This window comes from Cyclopterus lumpus, chromosome 15, assembly GCF_009769545.1.
Source record: "Cyclopterus lumpus isolate fCycLum1 chromosome 15, fCycLum1.pri, whole genome shotgun sequence".
Taxonomy (NCBI): domain Eukaryota; kingdom Metazoa; phylum Chordata; class Actinopteri; order Perciformes; family Cyclopteridae; genus Cyclopterus; species Cyclopterus lumpus.
This window is the reverse complement of record NC_046980.1, coordinates 2,694,948-2,716,912: the sequence shown is the minus strand read 5'-3', so window position 1 is coordinate 2,716,912 and position 21,965 is coordinate 2,694,948. Positions and strand designations below refer to the sequence as shown.

The window sequence follows — 21,965 nt, the reverse complement described above, 5'->3', positions numbered from 1 at the left end:
CAATGTTTTCTTTGATTACACTCTGAGAAACTCATCGGCAAAAAAACTTTTAAACAAAATAAACTCAAATGTAAAGATAACTGTTTCTTTGGCTTTAACTATTTAAATGATATATATATAATTTCATTCAATATAATACTGTACATCTTTAGAATTTCCTGGCATTCCTGTATTCCGAATGGTTTCATTTAAGTTAAATCCTTCGTTACATCCTGCAGACATCATTTGCAATAAAAAGCTAATATTTTAATATTAAATCAATAACCAAAAGCTGGCTTTAAAAACTAAACGCAGCTGATGATTGACAGTAGAGTATCCTGAGTAACTGGGACACCGCACAACTTAACACTTTAACAACAGACTTATTTGAACATATTCTATTGTTTATTTATATATGTGTATTTTCATTATGTCTTATATATATACATATATAAAATCCACTGTGTTTATTGTCACGCACCAATCACCAAGCCAATGTCCTTGTGTGTGCGAAGACACTTGAAAATAAACTATTTCCGATTACGATTATTTCTGAAACTATAGAGCTGTTGTGTTGTTATTTGGGTGAACTGGCCCTTTAAGGATCAGAAGCGTGACTGAACGTATGGACCAAATGACTGACTTCCATACCATTGTCTTGTAAATATTGCTGTCAATCAACCCTTCAATGTGTGGGTTCTCGGCCTTCGCGAATCGGGTGCTCCGTGTTATTTTGTTCACCCTCTGAATATGCTTCTAAAAATATATACTAAAGCACTGTAGGTGTTAATGATGAAAGCGGGCCTCTTTATGCAGATACAGCGGCGTTAAAAAGACTGTTGTCTCTCTATCTCTCTCTCTCTCAGTCCTCCCATCCTTGATGTTCGACTCCCAGCGGTCTTCTCCCAGTCAAACCACCAGCGGGGCGATATCACACGTTTCCTTACATGTCATGAGCGAGGATGCAATTTTTAGTGCCAAAGAGTTTTTTTTTAAATATATATAAAGAAAAAGTAGGCCAAGAGCATGAGGATTTTTTGTTTTGTTTTGAAAAGACGGAATGACAGAGAGACTCAGAGGAGGAGAGGAAAGAGAGCCGTGTAAACAAGTTTCCATCATGTTTGTGACGTTTCGGTTGTTTGTTTGCGGGACACCCATCACTCTTGTTCACGTCGGAGGAAAACAGACGACAAGCTCTCTCTTTGCGGTTTCCTTCTCTTGTTCCTTCTCTCTACAACGTGGGTTTGATCACATTTAAAAGGGCTCGGCATTCACAAAACGATCAATACTTAAAGTTGAGTCGCGTGCACAATGCATGCTGATATACATATACACCACTTATTATTATTAATTATGGTATGCTAAATGGATGAGAATAATGTCGGGTGATAGATTAAAGAAACAACATTTTCTGACACTTTCCTGCAGGCTTTTTATTTCTCTCTGGTGTGTAACTGTCATCAAAGTCACGAGTCTGTCCCTTATCTGTCTAAACTGACTCTCACACACACACACACGCACACACACACACACACACACACACACACACACACACACACACACACACACACACACACACTGACAGAGAGTTTTTCCCTGAAGTTAGATATTAGTTATCTGTCACACACAAAAAAAAAAGATGACAGTTAGAAAAGAAAGTGTGTGTTTCACTGGGGAAGCATAAACAAAAAATGGGGTCGTATATATAATATAACATAACCGAGAGAGGCTGCGAAGGCAAGTGAACGTCTCTTAAAGGGGAAGGCGGAGGAAGCACGATGACCTCTCACCGGGCGTTCAGAAGATACAGCTTCTTCCACGAGATCCAAGATGGCTGCTTTGACTAAAGGGTCCACACCGGCGTGAGGAAGAAGGTGACTTCTGTTTCCTGGCTCTCTCAGACACCCGGTGACGATGTCTCGAACCGTTGTGGAATACGAGCGATGTTTTTTAACCACATTAAGACTAACATCCGTACGTGAAGGTTTACGTTGGCTACTTAACGTACGCTCGTAGCTGGATTCACGTAACACTCATTTAAACTCAAACCACGTACGTTTGATTCATCTTTTTACGACTATACCTTGAATAGGGAAGGTAGCGCCATGGTAGCACTTTAGCAGCACTTAAATGTCTCTTACTGATGGCACTTTGTACTTTAACACTTTAGTAGCACTTAAATAACACTTTAGCAGCACTTAAATGTCTCTTACTGATGGCACTTTGTACTTTAACACTTTAGTAGCACTTAAATAACACTTTAATAGCACTTAAATGTCTCTTACTGATGGCACTTTGTAGTTTAACACTTTAACAGCACTTAAATGTCTCTTACTGATAGCACTTTGTAGTTTAACACTTTAGCAGCACTTAAATGTCTCTTACTGATAGCACTTTGTAGTTTAACTTTATTGAAGAAATTGTTACTTTCTCGAGTCTTGTTGTTCTGAGTTTGTACTCATGGTTTAATGCACTTATTGCAAGTCGCTTTGGATAAAAGCGTCAGCTAAATGACATTTAATGTAATGTAATAATGGAATAAGTGAACCTAAAAACTTAGTAAACTCAACGTTGTAAGTTTATATTGAAAAGACACGTAACAAGCGGCGACTCTTTACGTTTCTCGTGAACATCGGAGGTCTCCTCCAGCGTTCGTATTGAAAAGAAAAGCCAAGTGTGAAGACCAGTAGGGATGGAGGGTGTGTCCGAGAAGTAAACTTTGATTTATTCGTCACGTAACTTCCGTATCGCTGTTTAAACTCAAACAACGATATTTTTCCTAAAACCCAACTGAGCAGTTGTGTTGCCTAAATTCACCGAGTCGTTTCCTGTGAAGACAAGAAGTTTATTCTAAAAGACTAATGGGGATTAAATTAACATTTGTTGCTGGACCTCGTTTGGAAAACGCATAACTTTAGAAAGGTCCACTAACCAAGCTGTCGTATTTTAAGAGCCGGGAATGAGAATGTCCATTTACAAATGCACAAAACCAACGTAATTGGAACCAACTCTGCGACGCCAATAGTGGTGAAAACCTCCACAGGTTTAACCAAGTATAGTTTTCGTGGCCTAAACTCTCACTCACGGTAAAATAAAGGTGGCAACACAACCTTTTATTGTCCTTTAGTTTGTGGAAAAATGTTGAGAGACACTTCACATCCACAAAAAGGGGGAGGAGTCAAAGCAAAATGTTGATTTTCGTCACGTTGATGAGAGTTCAGCGCTGCTCCCGGCTGTGAAGAAAACACTCTGCAAATCACACGAGAGCGCGCAAACAGAAAGAGGGAGGAGAAAGAGAGAGAGAGGGAGGGAGGGAGTGAAGGAGAGAGGGAGGGAGGGAGGGAAGTGAAAAAGAAAGACATTACTGCTGCTGCCACAGGAGAGGTTTCATGTATAAAAACACACACGCCGGCTTTCCTGTCCAATTCGCCAAATTACCGACGACCGACTCCCCTGAAGAAAAGAGAAGGTGGGGGCTAGATGGGTGAAGTGTGTGTGTGTGTGTGTGTGTGTGTGTGTGTGTGTGGCGACAAGATCTCTCTGTCAGATACACTCACACACACACACACTCAGCCCTCTGAAATATTTACCAGCCTCATGTGGGGAAATCTCTCAGGATTATCCCCAATAACCTGTTTAACTTAATCCTTATCTCTCACACATGAATAATAAATCTCCCCCCCCACTCTCTCCCTCTCTCCGAAGGAGGACTGAGAAGTAACGCCTCTCTCACCTTCCTCTCCATCACCCTCCCTCCCTCCTTCTCCCTCCTCACACACTCACTCCATCTGCTTCATGAACATGAGCCGGCTGCTTTCTCTGCCTCTCCGAGCGTCTTTGAGCTGTTCTGACATATGCGCTCAGCTTTTACCCTCCCATCCCCATACCTCCCCTCTCCCTCTCTCTCTCTCTCTCTCTCTCTCCCCTCATTTCCAGGACAGGAAGAGGAACGGTAGCAGGGTGCACCGGAGGAAACTGACCACAATGACAGGGAGAGGAAGTGGGCAGCGACCTGCATGAGAGAGGGGACCAGCTGTGGTTGGACACTGGATGAGAAAACCACATCAGAGGCGACAGGAGGTGGAAAAAGAGCCAAAGAGCCCCCCAAAAAAACCTCAACGACCTGGACGATAAAGAGCTTTTTTTCTTTTAATACAAAACTTTAAAAGCCGGAAGCGGCTACCTGTTTGAGAGATAAGAAACGACGACGACGACAACACAGGAAGAGCGATTACTTCTCATTCGAGAGGAATCAAACCGTACTTCATCCACTCCGACGTGGAAGAGGATTTGTTCCAGAAACCTGGTGAGAAAAGAGAGAGAGAGAGAAATCCCAGAACTGCAACACCTGCTGCTCCCTTTCAACATCGGAAAGAAAACCTGCGGCTCACAAGAAGAAACGGAGAGAGCGCGACGAAGACTCGTAGCGGCGGTGGTGGTTTGACTCCCCGCTGAGCATCCGACCACCAACCAGCCACTCGTCTCCACCACGACCGGCCACGATAAATAAAAAGGAGCACCGTGAAGGATTTAGGGCTTCATTTTGTACCGTAATACATTTTTTTTTAAAGGGTCTGGTTCTACTTGGCTTCGACCATCTGTCTGTGTGGTAAGTTCCCTTTTTCTTCCTTCTATATCTTGGGAAACACCGATTGTTATTTTTTTTTGTGTTTTTGTACGCCAGTGTGTTGCTGAACACTATATGTATAGATATGTATAGATATGCACATCCAGAGCCTTCCAGTTCTGCCAATGAGAGTCTTGAATGTGATTGAAGAGCAGCCCGATGTAACCCAGATCCTGTATGAACCCGCTCCCGGTTCCCTCCGGGGGGGGGGGGGGGGGGAGGGGGGGGGGGAGCGCTCCGTGAGCACCGGGTCAAACTGTCGAGGAGACGGGACCGAAATAACTTGAAATGACGTCCTTTTTCAAGGACGGGCCTGTCGGCCACCGTCGCGAGTTCGCATATGTCAGGCCGATGACCTCGGACAGCTAGTGGAGATTTGAATGCTGTAATTGAGCCCCCCCCCCCCCCCCCCCCCCCCCCCCTCCAGAGGCTGGACTGTCATTCCTGAAGACAGACTGATGCTGTGGCCCATTAGGACGATACCGGATGATCTGGAAAAGAGGGCAGGAAATAAATAAAGAAACGAAAGAACCTAAATCCACCGGGGGGGGGGGGGAGAGTTCTTCAGCTCCTCGTTTTGAAGAGTTCTGTCAACTCGCCGTCGAGGCGACAAAGTATCGATGACGCCATTGAATACGTCAGAAGAGCTCCAGTGGTGTCATTTTGCAATGAGGGAGGACGATATTTGAGAGGGTGAATCAGTTCGTGGCGGACTGTTTCTGTTATTCTGTCCACCCCTTGTGTACGTGGGAGTAGTTCCCGTTGTTGTTGTTGTTGTTGTTGTTTTTTAATTCTTTTTCTTCGTGGGATCTGGAGTGACAGAGGTGATTTGATTCGGTTGTTACGTCGAAAAGCCTTTGATGCAACTAAACCCAGTGGTCTAATTCCTGGAGAGGGGACCTATCAGTGAAAATCCCTTGGGTGCCATCTGGGAGACCTCACCCTCACCCTCACACTCACACACACACACACACACACACACACACACACAAGATTCGTGATTAGAGCCATTCATTCATTCAGATACATGTCAGACGGGCTGACAGGCTGTCCAGCTGTGGCCACGTTAGCGCAGCTGAAGTCGCTGATTGCAACTGAAAGACCCAGTTGGGGGCTTTATTTTTCTGACCTGTGTGTATCCTGCACGTTAACACACACAGTATCCCGTAATTGACCGTGTGTAAGTGTTTAAATGTAATGCACTTGGACGTTTTTTCCCTTGATTTGGTCCACGGCTCCCAAAAAAAATAAAATACAAATTTGGTAGAGATGTGCCGGAAATAATCGTGTAACTACTTTAACAATATTTACATGATTTATGAGATCATTCACTCCGTGTTGTGTGGCCGGGAGAACGAAATACCAACGCCCTCGTAGTCGGGCTCCTTCATCGTGTTTCACGACTCGGAGGTGCCGTGTTGGAGATCTCGCCTCGGGCTGAGTCGTGTGGGGGGGGGGGGGGCTTGACAGCTGAGCCAAAACCAATGAGGATAACACGCTAGGCTTTAAATTATTTTCAGATGGCTGTTGAGTTATTACTGTCAGATTTAAAGCTGGCCCACATCATTCATAACAGTCGTTATGAAATCTGATTCGTCTTGATTGTGACAAAAGAAAATAGAATTAAGTGGAAGACGCTCCAACACCAAATCAAGAGCCCGGATAGACTCTGTGACACGACGGCGAGGACACGGCCCTGTGTGTGTGTGTGTGTGTGTGTGTGTGTGTGTGTGTGTGTGAGCGGTTCCTGGTGTAACTTGCTGGCAGACAGATTGTGAGAAGCTGCTTTGTGATTAAACATGTTTTAATCTCGGCGACCGTCAAACGTTTGAAGCTCTGGAGTCACTTCCTGTGCCACGGAAGCAGAGTTTCCTTTCTGACTTTTTAATTTTTTTTATGTGCATTTTAAAGTCAAATTAGATTTGTTTTTGTTTAAGTTGCAAAAGAAAGGTTTCTACGCTCCGTTGAGGTGTTTTTTTGTTGTAAATTAAAACACCTTTGCCGAATAAATTCTGACATAGCGAACATTTATTTCTTCTCTTATATTCTTTCTTTACGTTCGTCTTCGTCTCCAGCGTGGCCAAGACCAGCCTGAAGACTTCTCTCCATGTATCCCTCGTAGATGGTTAGAAGGAGGCCAATCTCTTCTTCTACGCTCTTTAATGGCGGATCACCGCCATGCGGAGCCCAGAGCGCCAACTTCTCACCAAACTACGCCTTAACTGAGTTTATTCACGTTGAACCAGTTGATGGAAACACGCCTAATTCGTATTTCACATATTTTTTGCACCACTTGAAAAGTGTTTTTTCATACTACTATAGAAGGTACTGGTTATTCCTCTGGGGAGTCGTTCACAAATGTCTATATATATATATATATATATATATATATATATATATATATATATATAATGTTTTCATACTATTGTAGAAGGTATACTGGTTATTCCTCTGGGGAGTCGTTCACAAATGTCTATATATATATATATATATAATGTTTTCATACTATTGTAGAAGGTATACGGGTTCTTCCTCTGGGGAGTCGTTCACAAATGTCAGCCTGTTCCATTATGCAGCAGTGGGCAAAGTACACATGTTCATGTAAGGGTGGTGCTTTAGAGAAGAAGAAGAAGAAGAAGAAGAAGAAGTCATGTGATCATCAAAGGTCCACAGGGCTCATCCTCTGGGGACCACGAGGAGCCTGGAAAGAACTTCACGGCGCGTAGGTGTTTCGTTTTAAAAACGTTCATATTTCGAGTGGCACATGAAGACGGTGCTAAATGGAAAAGGTGCATCCTCCTGAGAGCTAAATAGAGACCATGATTATCTGCATATATGTTGATATTTCTTTGGTACCTTGCACATAGTGGCCTCAGGGGGTCTTTGGGAACCATCCTAAAAACCCACGATCCTACCAGGTTAAAGGCCCTAGAGGGGTTGTCATGTTACTCCATTAAATCATGTAACGTATCATTTACATCGGAGCCCTTTGCTGTCAATCAAAGAAAAATGTCAGTTTTTTCATCTCCGTGAATCGACTGGCATCAATACGTTCATGCTCGTTGTCGTTTCCCTCTGGCTGTGTCACGGGAAGACGACGTCCCCGACCTTCCTGTTCCGTCTAGAAAGGTTTCATTCGTTTTTAATCTGCCTATATCCTCTCCCTCTCCCGACGCTCCAGTTTCTCATTATTTCGCTGTCGGCTTCTCGTTACCCGGGGGGAGGGGGGGGGGATTCGGGGATGACGGGATGTCAGATGACGATATGAACAAACCCCACCGCGCCACATATTTAAATAATCAACCCTTTACGTCCCTTGTCCCTCTCGAGACGTCATCGTGGAGGACGGAGAGCTGGATCGTGAAGTCTCGTTGACTTGTTTCTTTGCTTTATTTAGTCTTTGGTTGAGGGAAACTAGGTCAGACCTGTCTGCCAGTCACAAAACATCCCGCAGAATGACAACTGTCTGCTTCACACACACACACACACACACACACACACACACACACACACACACACACACACACACACACTCCCTTCGCCCGCGGACAATGTACAGATGTAATTACAGATATTTCCTGGGTGTTGTTTATTCTTCCAACCTTCTGAAAGATGCCTTTGATAAACGATGCCATAAATAACGTAGCATAATCCCAAAGTGAGATTTGCATGCAGTTGAGTTGCATGAATGCAAAAAAAAAAAAAACGACAGGTATTATAACGACTTTACGTACCGTCGTCTCGATCATCCTCGAGAACGTAAAAGGACTTTGAAAAAGAACGAGAAGGTTTTTAATTGTGTTTATCCTACGCAGACGTCTTCTAAGTTGCGATTCGGCGTGATGAAAAAGGAAGAGGTGAAGAGGAAAAGGTGAGAAAAAAGGGAATGACAGGCAGGGAACAGAAATAAGACGACGTGGAAGAAAACGATGTTTTTCCGCCTCCGGCGATTGGAGCGGAGAACTTGAAGAGTACAAAAAAAAGAAACGATTGAAAGAAGGAGACGGACGGAGAAGTGAGAGACATGCAGGAAAGGGTGTGTCCACTCACTAATCACGAACCCCCCTCATTAACAGACATTTCCCAGAGGGCATTGTGTTTACGCTTCCTGCTTCTGATAAAAGGGGAAGGAGTAACACACTGAAGAGGGAAAAATGCCCCCAATGGATTTGTCATCACAGAAATAACTGTGTGTGTGTGTGTGTGTGTGTGTGTGTGTGTGTAGTAGGATGTTGTTGTACAAGTGTGAGTAAGATGCTTTACGTGATTGTCCGGCTGAGTCAATATATTGCAATTTTAGTCGTGTGGAGTTTTTCTTCGTAACTTCGAATTGTCGGAGTAAAAAGTTCCCCAACGATCTTTTTCCTCTGTCTCCTCTGCCAATGGAGATTCCCGACTCACTTTATTGACACACAAACACACACACACACGCACACACACACACAACCTTAATGTTTGATAAATCTCTCATCCTCTGATCTTACTTGGTGACTTTTGCTCACATTACAGACAGTAATATTCAGTATATTACTGTATGATACATTAATATAAAGCAAAAAAACACTTTACATTAATATGTAAGCAGTAATAATTGGTTCACTTGCAATAACAACCGTCTTAAACACACTTAAGTTTGAATCAAGGTTAACCGATGAAGACCTTTGACGCAACATTCACAATATTTGATTGCTTGAAAAGGTTGTTGTGCTCAAGTTTATAAGTTTATATCTACCTATACTCACAGTCATATGTTGTTCACTATAATCATCTCGATTGAGGGTTAACGTTGTAGCACATGCATGGGGGAGGGAGTACGTGGTGACGCTAACGGCTAACGGTTAGCACGACGAGGAGACGGCCAGGAAACACGTCGGGTCTTCAACAGCAGCCAAAGGAATGTAGAAAAAAAAATACTCTGTTACTAATAAAGTCTTTTTAAAAGTTAACTGAACTAAACTATTCAAAAACACGACATGAAAAACTGAGACATGACGGCTGAATGAGCTCAAACACACGGCCGCGATAAAAGAAATGACCTTTAAAGGATATCTCCATTGGAGGAAGTATTCAGGGAGACCAACGACGGTTAACCGTAACGTCCAACCAATTTAACCTTTACAAGAATGTGACGTATCAGTTTTATTTATGTGAGAATTAATATTTTATCTGCATGATGAGGAGTTTAATCAAGGATAAAAGGAGAACCCTATATTTGCATGGCAACTCTCGATCCTGAGACCCTAAACCGTCATGAAAATTAGACTATTTTTGGGGGGTTTTTTCTCTGTAAATGGCGGTTGATGGTGGAGGCAATGACTAACACAAATATCTGCTTTGGAATTAGACAAAAAAAGACACTTTTTAAGGATTTAGACCACACCTCATATCCTCATATCCACTGTTTAGATGTTCCCGTCAGCATTGACAGTCGTCCTGTCAATAATTTGACAATTTTTAAAAACTTTTTACACATTATCATATACTACAAGCCACCAAAACACCACCACTGTTTTTAACCAGTGTGTTGGTGTTCCTGAAGTGTTGCGTAATAGTGTGTGGGGGGGGGGGGATAATGTAGTGAAGTTATTGAGTAAGACGTAGAGGTGTGAGAAGGTTATTAGCAAATTACAAGGCTAAATACTTTTGTTGTTAAAGTCTATATTAACTGGCCATTCAGAGGTCCACAGTAAACTGCAATAAAAGATGTTCTTCTGTTTAATTAATTTAGTCTTGAAAAGGAAGCCAAACAAAGACAAAAACACAAGAGGAAAAAAAACAACAAAAAACAACAACAAAAGGATGTGAACCAAAACACCACTGTTGGGGTCTTTGTTTGAGCTGATTTGTGGGGGAGCCGTGTGAAGAGGTCACGGGAGGTCGGCAGAATACCAGATTAGGCCATTAGAGGGAGAAGACTTTGTGCCGGTATAATCCCCCTCATCGTAATCTCTTTTACTCCCCCCCTCCCCCCGCTACTAATGTCTGGAAGACAATAAGATGCGCTAATCTGTCTACGGGGATAACGCATTGCCGCGCGGAGATATCTGCTGGAGTGCAGAGCATATATACATAGACTAAAATGTTTTGAAGATTATTTCCCTGGTATTTCTGCTTTATTAGATAGAGCCCAGTGGGGTGGGGGGGACCACGGGGGAGACAAAGTAGAGGCTAAGAGTGGGTGAGAAAGCTAGCGTTGACTAGACGGCTGGTGTTTGTGTGCCTTGCGCATTTTTATTTTGGTTAAATTGTGCAAAAAAATTGCCCCGCAGGCACAAAGTAGTGATGCAAGGCGGGTGAAACGTAATCAATCGGAAGCCATTAATCAGGCGTTTGGTTTAGATTTTTAGAATTGGACTTCACCAGATTTTAACTTCTTTTATGATGAATAAATATTTGTATTTGTTTAAGTTTTTGCAAGAATGTTGTTTTAGATACTTCAGTATTTGCATAATAGCCATAATATACAAATCTACACATCATGAAAGGTTTCCAAGATTGTGGGGAAAAATACACCACTGTTGTCCAGAAAGAAATATTTCAACTACCGGGTTTTTTACAGAGATTCATGTTCTCCAGAGGATGACGTCCTGATGACTTTTGGACTTCTCCTACAGCGCCACCATGTTGTGTCTCTGTTTGGTGGATTGCCATCACGTTTCAATGCAGACGGTCGTGTTATCTCCTCCAGTGCCGTCATGAGGGCAAAACCTTTGGTTGAGCTCTTTGGATTCTTTTACAACCTCACAGAACCGTTAACGTTGAGTCTCGTCCGTTTGATCCTCTGCACGGCGTTCGGACCCAAAAACAGCGTTGAAAAAGAAATGGTGGGTCTTTTTAAAAAGGTAAGAAGACATAAGCAATGAATTTGAAGACGTATACGATGCCAAAACACTGCATACGCTAGAAGGATTTCAAAATTAAGTTATCCTCCATGATCAAAAGGTACACAGTAGAATGACGATGTTTATTTAATGACGTAATCCACCAGGGATGTGGTCTGCCGTTGCCAGATGACGTTGCATTACACATCACAGCAAAAGTTGAGCAGGATATAGAATTTTCTTTTTGCCAAACAAAAGCTTGCATTGCATTTTTACCTTTGTCCTTGTCGTAAAATGAACGCGTTCCATCTTTTATAACCCTAGATATGAATCAATAACTGGCATCAGCAACAAAGCATCCACCGTGTTACACCCAAACTCTCTCTTTTATATCCGACAATTTGATGTGCTGCATTAAAAGGGGAGCGTAATAAAAACCGATAAAAAAATTCAAAATGTCAAACAGTCCCTTCGTGGCGAATGGCCTTTTCCAATGGCTGATAAAGACGGACATCTTAAGTGGTTTTAATGTCAGCTCCTCTCTCCGTCTCTCCGTCCGACTGTCTCTTTCTGTTTCCGTCTTCTCCCCTCATGCTTCGCCAGTGGGTCAGGACCTAAAATGGGTCACGGGCCTATGTTTAATAGATCCCCATACGACCACATTAGCGATATGCCTCAGCCCAGGTCCCATGATGAGGGGCTAAATGTTTCATTTGGGTCCCGGGCTGAAAAGGTTTAAGAGCCCTGGTCCTGAAATGATAGCTAGACCTCGAGCTCAGCGGAGGCCTGTGAGGGGACCGCAAGTCCTTGGCCTTCACTCCGAGTCTCACCCTGGCACAGCGAAGGGGTCTGTCCACAGCTGATAAGTGGTTTTAATGTGATCTCATCCCCTCCTCTTTTCTTTTTTTTTTGCCCCCTCTCTCCTCTCACATTTCCTCTGCTTCCATATTCCTCTCTGCATCCTGCCGTCACCCTTATTCGTTCTTTTGCTCTCCTCTTTTTCCCCCCCCCTCATCCCTCACAATCACTTCCTGTCCTAGATGATGGCTTGGCTCCAGCTGTGGACTACGGGGCTTATGGCCATTGTGTCCGTCGCTCTCGCTGCCGCTGGAGATTCTGGCCTCCGCGCGGCGGAAGGCCACGAGGAGATCGTGAAGAAGGAGTCCCATCCGGTCCTGTTCAGGCAGAAGAGGGATTGGATCTGGAACTCTCTTTACGTGGAAGAGGAGAAACCTGCGCCCGTCGCCTACAAGATAGGACAGGTAGGAAGCTCATCCAAACTCAAGGATCCTCCTCTACTTCCTAGTAGTCTACTTGAGTATTTTTTTTGAGTCAGTTTTTAATGCTGTAGCCAAGAATCTGGGGCATTAACTTGTTGCTCACCAGCTCTTTGATGAATATTTGAGCGATTCTTTGCTGGAATACTCAGTTTATTTGTGGGGAATTTGCTGGAAGGTTGTTGATTTGAGTCCTCTCTCTCCAGCTGTGTGGGGGGGGGGGGGAAAAAACTGAAAACTAAGGGACAGTCAACCGCATTAATGTTGTTTTTTTCTTTCCGCAGCTGAAGTCGAGCCAGATGGTGGATGTGAAGAGCTTCAAAATAGAAGGTGAAGGAGCAAACACCATCTTCACCGTGGATCACAAAGGTGACCTGTTCGTCACCAGATCTCTGGACCGAGAGGAGAAGAACGCGTACCATTTGACCGCCAAGATGTATGATGGGAACAACAAGTTGATAGAGGACTCGGGAGAATTTCTTGTCCAGGTGACGGATATCAACGACAACACCCCAGTTTTCACCGGAACATATAACAGATCCATAACGGAGAGGTCCACGATAGGTGAGTTGAGTTACTGGGAATAAAAAGATCTTCAGCTGGTTGAAACTATTGCTCACAATGTATGTTTTTCAACATGTGATGGAAAAGGGAGATGAGAGACAAATTGGGTTTATATGTTTAAATTGAGTTTTAGTGGCCCACAATATAAGTGTGTTCCTTCCCAGTTGCCAGGGAAGAATTTTGCCACTGTGGGCTTCTGTGAACCATGAATAAGTTGAATGTGGAATTTTTCTGCATTCGGTCCGAGAGCAACGTCGTGTCCCTAACAGCCGTCATTGACAGTTCTGTGGTATAGTAGCAAGTTATTGAAAGTTACGTGGTATGGTAACAAGTTATTGAAAGTTCTGTGGTATAGTAGCAAGTTATTGAAAGTTCTGTGGTATAGTAACAAGTTATTGACAGTTCTGTGGTATAGTAGCAAGTTATTGAACGTTCTGTGGTATAGTAGCAAGTTATTGACAGTTCTGTGGTATAGTAGCAAGTTATTGACAGTTCTGTGGTATAGTAGCAAGTTATTGAAAGTTACGTGGTATAGTAGCAAGTTATTGAAAGTTCTGTGGTATAGTAGCAAGTTATTGAAAGTTATGTGGTATAGTAACAAGTTATTGACAGTTCTGTGGTATAGTAGCAAGTTATTGACAGTTCTGTGGTATAGTAGCAAGTTATTGAAAGTTCTGTGGTATAGTAGCAAGTTATTGAAAGTTATGTGGTATAGTAACAAGTTATTGACAGTTCTGTGGTATAGTAGCAAGTTATTGACAGTTCTGTGGTATAGTAGCAAGTTATTGACAGTTCTGTGGTATAGTAGCAAGTTATTGACAGTTCTGTGGTATAGTAGCAAGTTATTGAAAGTTCTGTGGTATAGTAGCAAGTTATTGAAAGTTATGTGGTATAGTAACAAGTTATTGACAGTTCTGTGGTATAGTAGCAAGTTATTGACAGTTCTGTGGTATAGTAGCAAGTTATTGACAGTTCTGTGGTATAGTAGCAAGTTATTGAAAGTTATGTGGTATAGTAGCAAGTTATTGAAAGTTACGTGGTATAGTAACAAGTTATTGAAAGTTACGTTGTATAGTAACAAGTTATTGACAGTTATGTGGTATGGTAACAAGTTATTGAAAGTTCCGTGGTATAGTAGCAAGTTATTGAAAGTTACGTGGTATGGTAGGAAGTTATTGAACGTTCTGTGGTATAATAACAAGTTATTGAAAGTTCTGTGGTATGGTAGGAAGTTATTGACAGTTCTGTGGTATGGTAGGAAGTTATTGACAGTTCCGTGGTATGGTAGGAAGTTATTGAAAGTTCCGTGGTATGGTAGGAAGTTATTGACAGTTCTGTGGTATGGTAGGAAGTTATTGACAGTTCCGTGGTATAGTAGGAAGTTATTGACAGTTCTGTGGTATGGTAGGAAGTTATTGACAGTTCTGTGGTATAGTAGCAAGTTATTGAACGTTCTGTGGTATAGTAACAAGTTATTGAAAGTTCTGTGGTATGGTAGGAAGTTATTGACAGTTCTGTGGTATGGTAGGAAGTTATTGACAGTTCCGTGGTATGGTAGGAAGTTATTGAAAGTTCCGTGGTATGGTAGGAAGTTATTGACAGTTCTGTGGTATGGTAGGAAGTTATTGACAGTTCCGTGGTATAGTAGGAAGTTATTGAACGTTCTGTGGTATAGTAACAAGTTATTGAAAGTTCCGTGGTATGGTAGGAAGTTATTGCATGTAACAGGGTGGAGAGGTCAAACAAACACAGGACTTTCACCCAGATGAAAGCTCTTTGTGTCCCAAGTGAAACCAAGTCAACATTGATTTAATGCTTGTTACATCACTTTATGTAAGAAAGCTACGCTAAGGACGGTTGTTATTTATTAACGTCATGTTACGTGACATTGTTACGTTGATATTCATACACAAAGCATGATCTCATTTCTAACCTTAACCAGGTTGTGTTGTTGGCTGAACCTAACCAATTGTTTCACAACATTAAGCTTGTGGTATCGGGCATTTTTGAAAAAACACGACTTTAATGCAGGAGACCGCTGTTCGTGTCCCGTGCGACACCAAATAAGAGACACTGACTTTACATTTGTGGCGTAACAATATCTAAGAGAGTCCGCTGAGACCGGTTGTTATTTTATTTTGCAAATTACGGTTGTTACGTTATTATTTTAACATAAACAATTATCTTTTCTTTTTTTTTTTACCTTAACGTTGCTTAAACCTAACCAATTGTTCCACCACGTTAATCATGTGACATTGTGCATTTCAAGCGTGATGCAATGCAGATCTAAAAAGTACGAATGTTTATCGGGTCACTGGGTTGTGTGTTCAGACCTCATTGCAGACCTCGTGCACAACACCATAAGTGGAGTATTTTGCTGCTATAAGTATTTGACATTTAACTCCCAGTGATTTCATTTAATTAATAAAATAAATAGACAGAACCGTGAAAAGCCTAGGAAAAATAATTAAACATTATGTCAACACCTGTCAAAATCATTAGCACATCCTGCTGGGGGAAAAAAAAAAAAATGGTACATTGGTGACTTAAATATCACAATCTTAGAATGTAATCATGTTGTGATAATTAGCTCAGCGGCGTTGGGTTGGACATTTTTGCAATGCCATTCTTTTCTAACATTCATGTTCTTCTTCCAGGAACTAAGGTAGTGGAGGTGAGGGCGACCGATGCGGATGACCCCACCACTGCTAACGCAGAGCTCCGGTACTCTCTGATACCAAACGGAGACATTTCTCCCTTCGGGATCGACAGCATCACGGGTAAGGCGTCCGTCGTGATGGTTTCATCCTGCAGAATCCTCGTCTTTTTTTACTTAACAAGTTAATGAGAGCGGAGGTGCAGTTGATGCAAGCTATTTTTTTTAGCAGAATATGAGTCACTGCTGACCTCGAAGATAACACCCTCTCCTCCGTCTGTCTGTCCATCTCACTGTCTCTCTGCAGGTGCGATCAGCTGCAAGACAAACACTCTGGACCGGGAAACCAAAAGCCAGTATGTGTTGGTGGTCAAAGCTCAGGACATGAGAGGGATGGCCTCCGGCAGCACATCCACCACCTCTGTCACCATCACCGTCGCCGACGCCAACGACAACATCGCTTCTTTCACCCGAAGTAAGGAATATTCCAGAAGGGAAAGGTTCCAATCCGTTTGCTCTTCTGGACACAATACTTCAGGGTTATGAACATATTTAGAGTGTAGCTTACTTTGTTTTTTTGTTGTTGCAGAGACGTATGAACTGCTCGTTCAAGAGGACCACAAGTTGAATGAGAAGATAGGAACTCTGGAGTTGGAGGACCGAGATCTGATTCAGAACAAAGAGCCCATCTTCACCATCCCAAATGAAAACGAAAAAAAAGTGTTCGGCGTTGAACTCAGTAGCCCCGACAAGGACGGCGACCTCATGCTCCGACAGGTGGGAGGCTCCACACAGGCGACATCTCTTTTACATTTGTACCTGTTCTGCCATGTTTGCTGTCTGAGTGAGACACACCTGGCGGAGATCTACCGAGTGCACCTTTTCTACGATAGTATTTCGTATCCATACTCCATCCTTTTGTATAGTTGTATATAATAGCAATAACTGCACATTATATTAATTGATTATTGTTCCCTTTGTTGTTGACTTTTTGCTAGTTTAAAAAAAAAAAAAGTTACAGCCGACTCAGGTCAGTGGAAAACTGTTGTTGGTTGAGACAATGCGTGTGCTATTCTTTAGCATTAGCCATTTGTTATCCTATTTAACCTCCTTTTGAAAGCCATGTACCCATTGGCAACTGTAGTAGTCCCCCTTGGAGAAGTAGAAGCCCTCCCCCCCCCCCCAAATGAAAGGGGTATAGTGATTCATACTCACACTTCCTGCTAATTTTACATTTTAATTATTTAAGCGGTGCTTCTATTCAGCATCACCATCACGAATGTCCCACAGCTTTAGGACCACGGCCACGGTGCCCCGACAGGATTTCCATGACTTCCAAGTGTGCACATTTGTTTAAAACATCGTGGGTTATAGGCGCCCTAATTATTGTCCATGGTAACCAATTACATGAGAGATGGAAATTGCAACGTCGAAATGTGAGATTCTTTTTTCCACAACACTAGAATTCAAACCCAAAACGGTGCTCGGCCTCCTCCCGGCGAGGAGAGCTATTTATGCTTTGGGGAGTTTTCTAACCGGTTTACCTCACTGGATTGTGCTTTCCCCGGATAAAGTACTCGGGACATCAGAGAGCTGGAAATGCATTCTAATGAACCGTTGCCGTGTAATAGCTCGACCTGGAATCGAATCGCAGCCACAATCTTCTCTCCGCTCGCCTCGCCCCTGAGCTCTGCAGCCCCTCTCTCTCTCTCTCTCTCTCTCATCTTTCATCCCCTTGGTTGTGTTTACTCGTGCACGGAGTAAGCCGGCTATCGTCCTCCTCACCGCGGTTGAGGTCTTATTCTTGTTAAGCTGTTTACACGCGCCTCTGATACCCCCGCGACGGAGTATTCCTGTTACCATGAATAATCCAGTTAACAGAATATTCCTGCCTACCTGTGGTGTCCCATCCACAGATATATATATATATATATATATATATATATATATATATAAAAATAAAGAATAGTCTGCTATAAACAACATTTAACTGAACAGTAGGCTCCTGCTAATACAGGGGGAAAGAAAACGATAAGCAGAAACGTGACGGCAGCAGAAGCTCATTCGTGCCGACTTTGAAGAAGTGAAAGGAACGAGGTTGTTTTTCATGCATGGCGACGTGTTTTAACACGGAGGAGGAGGAACACGCGGCACTTTGCTGCGTTTCCTCAATCCAGAGTTTGAGCTGAAAAACCAGGGTTGTGACATTTTAGAGCCTTTTTACACCCCGGCATATCGACAGATGTCCTTCGGTGCACGGGCGCAGGTGTGAATGCACTGAGGATGAAGGTGGGCGGTGCGTTTGAGAGCATGGAAAGAAGAAAATAATAACGTGCAAATGCACATCGTATGCTCAGTCTAAAAATAAGAGCGAGATATATGGAAATATACCCTTCTGATGGATATTAAGTTTTTACTGAAGCAGTGAGACATTAAAGTGAAGTCTCAAAGACGTTGTGTTTACTGCATTTTGATCAGAGGAGAGAAGCATTTAGGATTTCCAGGAGCGTCACAAGTAGGGTTCAAACCTTAGGAAACCAATAGTCACCTTTTAAATACTGCAACCTGATCACAGCGTTAGTAAAAAATAAATAAAACGATGCTTAGTGTGCATGTTTAGGAGGAGTCGTCTCGGCCCCTTATGCACTCTTCAGGGTTCATATTTCTCACTATGGGGACAACATTATTTGGCCATGTGCACAACGATGAGAAGAGCTCAAAATAAGTGAACTCTTCAACCCTCAGGCTCTGGACTACGAGACGACGAGCAGCTTCACTTTCACCGTCCAGGTGCGAGAAAACCTGAAAAACCTGCGTTTCCCCGCGGACAACGTGAACAGTGCCGTCACCAGCGCCCAGGTAAGCATCCGGCGGGGACGTACGCAGCCTCCTCCTACGTCGAACCTCAAAGAACCGAAGACCTTCAGTCCCAAATATTCCGTCTCTCGAACTTGATTGTCTTCGGATCGGCAGGTGAACGTCAAGGTGCTGGACGTGGACGAGGCGCCGGTCTTCTCGCAGCCCGTCTACACGTTCACGGTGGTGGAGGAACGTCTGGTGAACAACGTGGGAACCGTCACGGCCAGAGATCCGGACAAAGTCAACAAGAGCATTCGGTACAGTTATCAGTATAATAATCATAATAATAATAATGCAACTGCGTCGTGACACTGATCTCTTGCTCTCTCTCTCTCTGGTTAGGTACTCCATCTCAGACAAGGACTGTCCCGTCAGTATCAACCCGTTCACCGGTCAGCTGTCCACCCTCAGGATGTTGGACCGAGAGCTGGAGGCCACACACATGTTTCAAGTTAAAGCACAGGAGGAGCCAAGTGGTGCGTCACACGCACACAAATTGCACAAGTTTATTAATCTTTTTTGTTGTTGCTTTAAACAAAAGAACCTCAGATAGCGAAACAATCAAAACCATGTGTGTCCTCCAGCAATGTTATGAATGTGCATGCGGGGGAAGGAGAAAGACTCCTCTGGATGCGTCGAGGGATGGGAGTCTCACGCTTTAACTTGGGATTATTTTTTTATAGATCGAACACGTTGCCTCCACACCTGCTCGACCCACACGGGGAGAAATCACATTAGTGTGTCTCTTTGTTCGCTCGCAGCCTCCAAAGCCAAACTATATATTTTTAGACCGGCAAATGAATGAAATCTGGAGATCTATTTTCGAGGCTTGTCACGATGTTTAAGGAACACAATGGTCCCTTGAGCTTGACAAGGTCCTCAATATATATATATATATATATATATATATATATATATATATATACACACACACACGGTACATGTACTGTACTAAAGATAGTTTATAAATCTCTGAACAAGAGGCAGGAAAGAGACCCAACACATTCATCAAAAGACGCATATTCAAAAAAAAACATCAGAGATGTAAAATAGGTGTAAAAGCTGATTTAATGTGCCAAACAAAGAAGCTCGCGGATAGAAATCCTTTCAGGCACTTGACCTTAATCAGCTCCATCAAAGACGGAGATACACGGCGTCACGTCAGCTCGTTAATGGGAAGGACAGACGAGCTGCGTGACGTGAACCACGTGAGATGAAAGTAAAGAAAATAAGACATTCAGTCGAGAAAATGGAGCAAAAGATTCATTTTTGTTCAACTTGAAGAGAATTGATTGTTTTTCCGGTTCAGTGGTTTCTCCTGTTTGCACACCTGCGTCCTTCAAATCTTAACAGGATGATTTTTTCTTTGTATTTCTTTCCACATAAGCGTTTAATAAGATTACGTTACATCATGAGAGTTACATGTCTTTTTATTCTGCAGCAAACGTCTGCAGGCAGCTCACATAAATACATATGTATATATACAATGGAAACAATATATATATATATATACATATTCATATATATATATAAAGGAGTCTTACATTATGAGCTCTACCTGCATGAATACATAAATGAGTTAATAAATAAATAAATACATTGGTTTTCCCCCATACGGAAAATGCCAAAAAATAAACTTATTGTATTATTATTATTTTTATCGCAATAAACCTCCATATCGTCCCACGCACACACACCGTCTGTCCTCTGCAGGTCTGGAGTCGTTTGTGAAGGTCAACATTATCGTCCAGGACATCAATGACAACAAGCCTGAACTGACCGTGGACGAGATCTTCGTATGCGAGAACGACCTCACTGACACGGTGAGGGAAAACTCTAAATGGTCTTTATTTGATTAGATATTTACTTAGATAGTCACTTTAACGAGTCGGGCCTTTTAGAATAGCGGGTTTTTTTGCACGTGTTTTAGCAAATGCAGCATAAAGAGAGGCTGTCATTGAAAGGTTTACGCGGTATAACAATGAGCACGAAGGAACAAGGAAGTCCCAACTTTCACCCGGGAGGCCGCTGTTCTCGTACTGTTGTTTTTAACTATCGTTGCTACTGATTACTTGAAAACGTCACGTGCGATATCGGCTAATACACACGAGAAAGATGGCAATGTGTGCGTTGCATTTTAGTGCATTTGCTCATTTCCCCCGGACAACACGCTCCGCGTGACGTTTTCGTGTATGAATAAAGTTTGTTTGTGTTTCCTCAGGTGATCGGAACCCTGCGAGCCGCAGACAAAGACGACCAGCCGGCTTCCTTCAGTTTCAGCTTGGCCAGCGAGAGCTCCAACTTCTCCATCAGAGACTCCGGCAGTGAGTCTTTTGTGTGCAGCGAGCGCACATTTACATTTACCTTTATCTCTTCTTGATCGCCGACCCTCGAGGACGAGCCTCGGCCTCTGCACTTGTTGCTATGCAACGAGCGGATCTCCATCCGAGGCGTCGGCGCTTTGTGTTGCTTAAAGTTGAAAATGGTTTTAACTTCTCAAAGCGTGCCTTTGGTTCTCCCAGCCAGACGGGGGAGGGGGGGGGGGGGGGGTTTAGAGAGCCTGTCTGGGGCCGTAAGTGCCGTCTAGAATGCACAACAGCAAATATTGAAAATAATGAGAGCAAGTGGCTCCATGGAGCTGAAGACGTATTCTAAACTCATCCCGATTCAATACTGAATGGTATTATTCGATATGGTGTTTTAAAAGAATGCATAACGTGGTCATACGGGGCTGGTTATAGCCATAAAATAATGAATGTGATGTAATTCGGAGATCAATTTGATAGATATCCTCTTAGCCGTGAACCAGGAAGTATGAAAACCAATCAACACACACTGAGAAGGTGTGGCTTACCGCATAAACAAAAAAAGAGGAGGCGCCTTTTTTTGGGGCGAGATCCCAATAGGAACCATCACACTTACCTGTAATTCTTGTTTTTTTTAGCTTTTAGGATGTGATAATTATGTTACGTAAAGAGTCTTTGAGTACCACGAAAAGCGCTATATAGATTAAATGAATTATTATTATTATTATAACGTATCGTTCCGAAGAGAATATCTGTAACCAAAAGATAACGAGCTGCAGTCAGTAGATCCGCTGCCATTTGGGAGTATAAAAAAATATAAAAATGTGTCGATATAAATATGCGAGTTAGAAAATGTCAGCTCGGATAAACAGACCG

At 42.9% G+C, this 21,965-nt stretch overlaps 1 protein-coding gene across 1 annotated transcript in view; it reads left to right on the top strand.

The window, feature by feature from the left end:
* The first annotated feature begins 3,484 nt into the window (after nt 1-3,484).
* cdh5 (cadherin 5) overlaps nt 3,485-21,965 on the top strand; it is a 33,766-nt gene continuing 15,285 nt past the window's right edge. The window contains exons 1-11 of the mRNA XM_034551582.1: nt 3,485-4,588; nt 12,468-12,689; nt 12,989-13,268; nt 15,926-16,048; nt 16,232-16,399; nt 16,514-16,701; nt 18,670-18,783; nt 18,898-19,040; nt 19,126-19,259; nt 20,497-20,606; nt 21,005-21,107. Coding sequence (XP_034407473.1) covers nt 12,468-12,689; nt 12,989-13,268; nt 15,926-16,048; nt 16,232-16,399; nt 16,514-16,701; nt 18,670-18,783; nt 18,898-19,040; nt 19,126-19,259; nt 20,497-20,606; nt 21,005-21,107 — 1,585 coding nt within the window. The 5' untranslated portion in view covers nt 3,485-4,588. The remainder of the gene's footprint in view (nt 4,589-12,467; nt 12,690-12,988; nt 13,269-15,925; nt 16,049-16,231; nt 16,400-16,513; nt 16,702-18,669; nt 18,784-18,897; nt 19,041-19,125; nt 19,260-20,496; nt 20,607-21,004; nt 21,108-21,965) is intronic.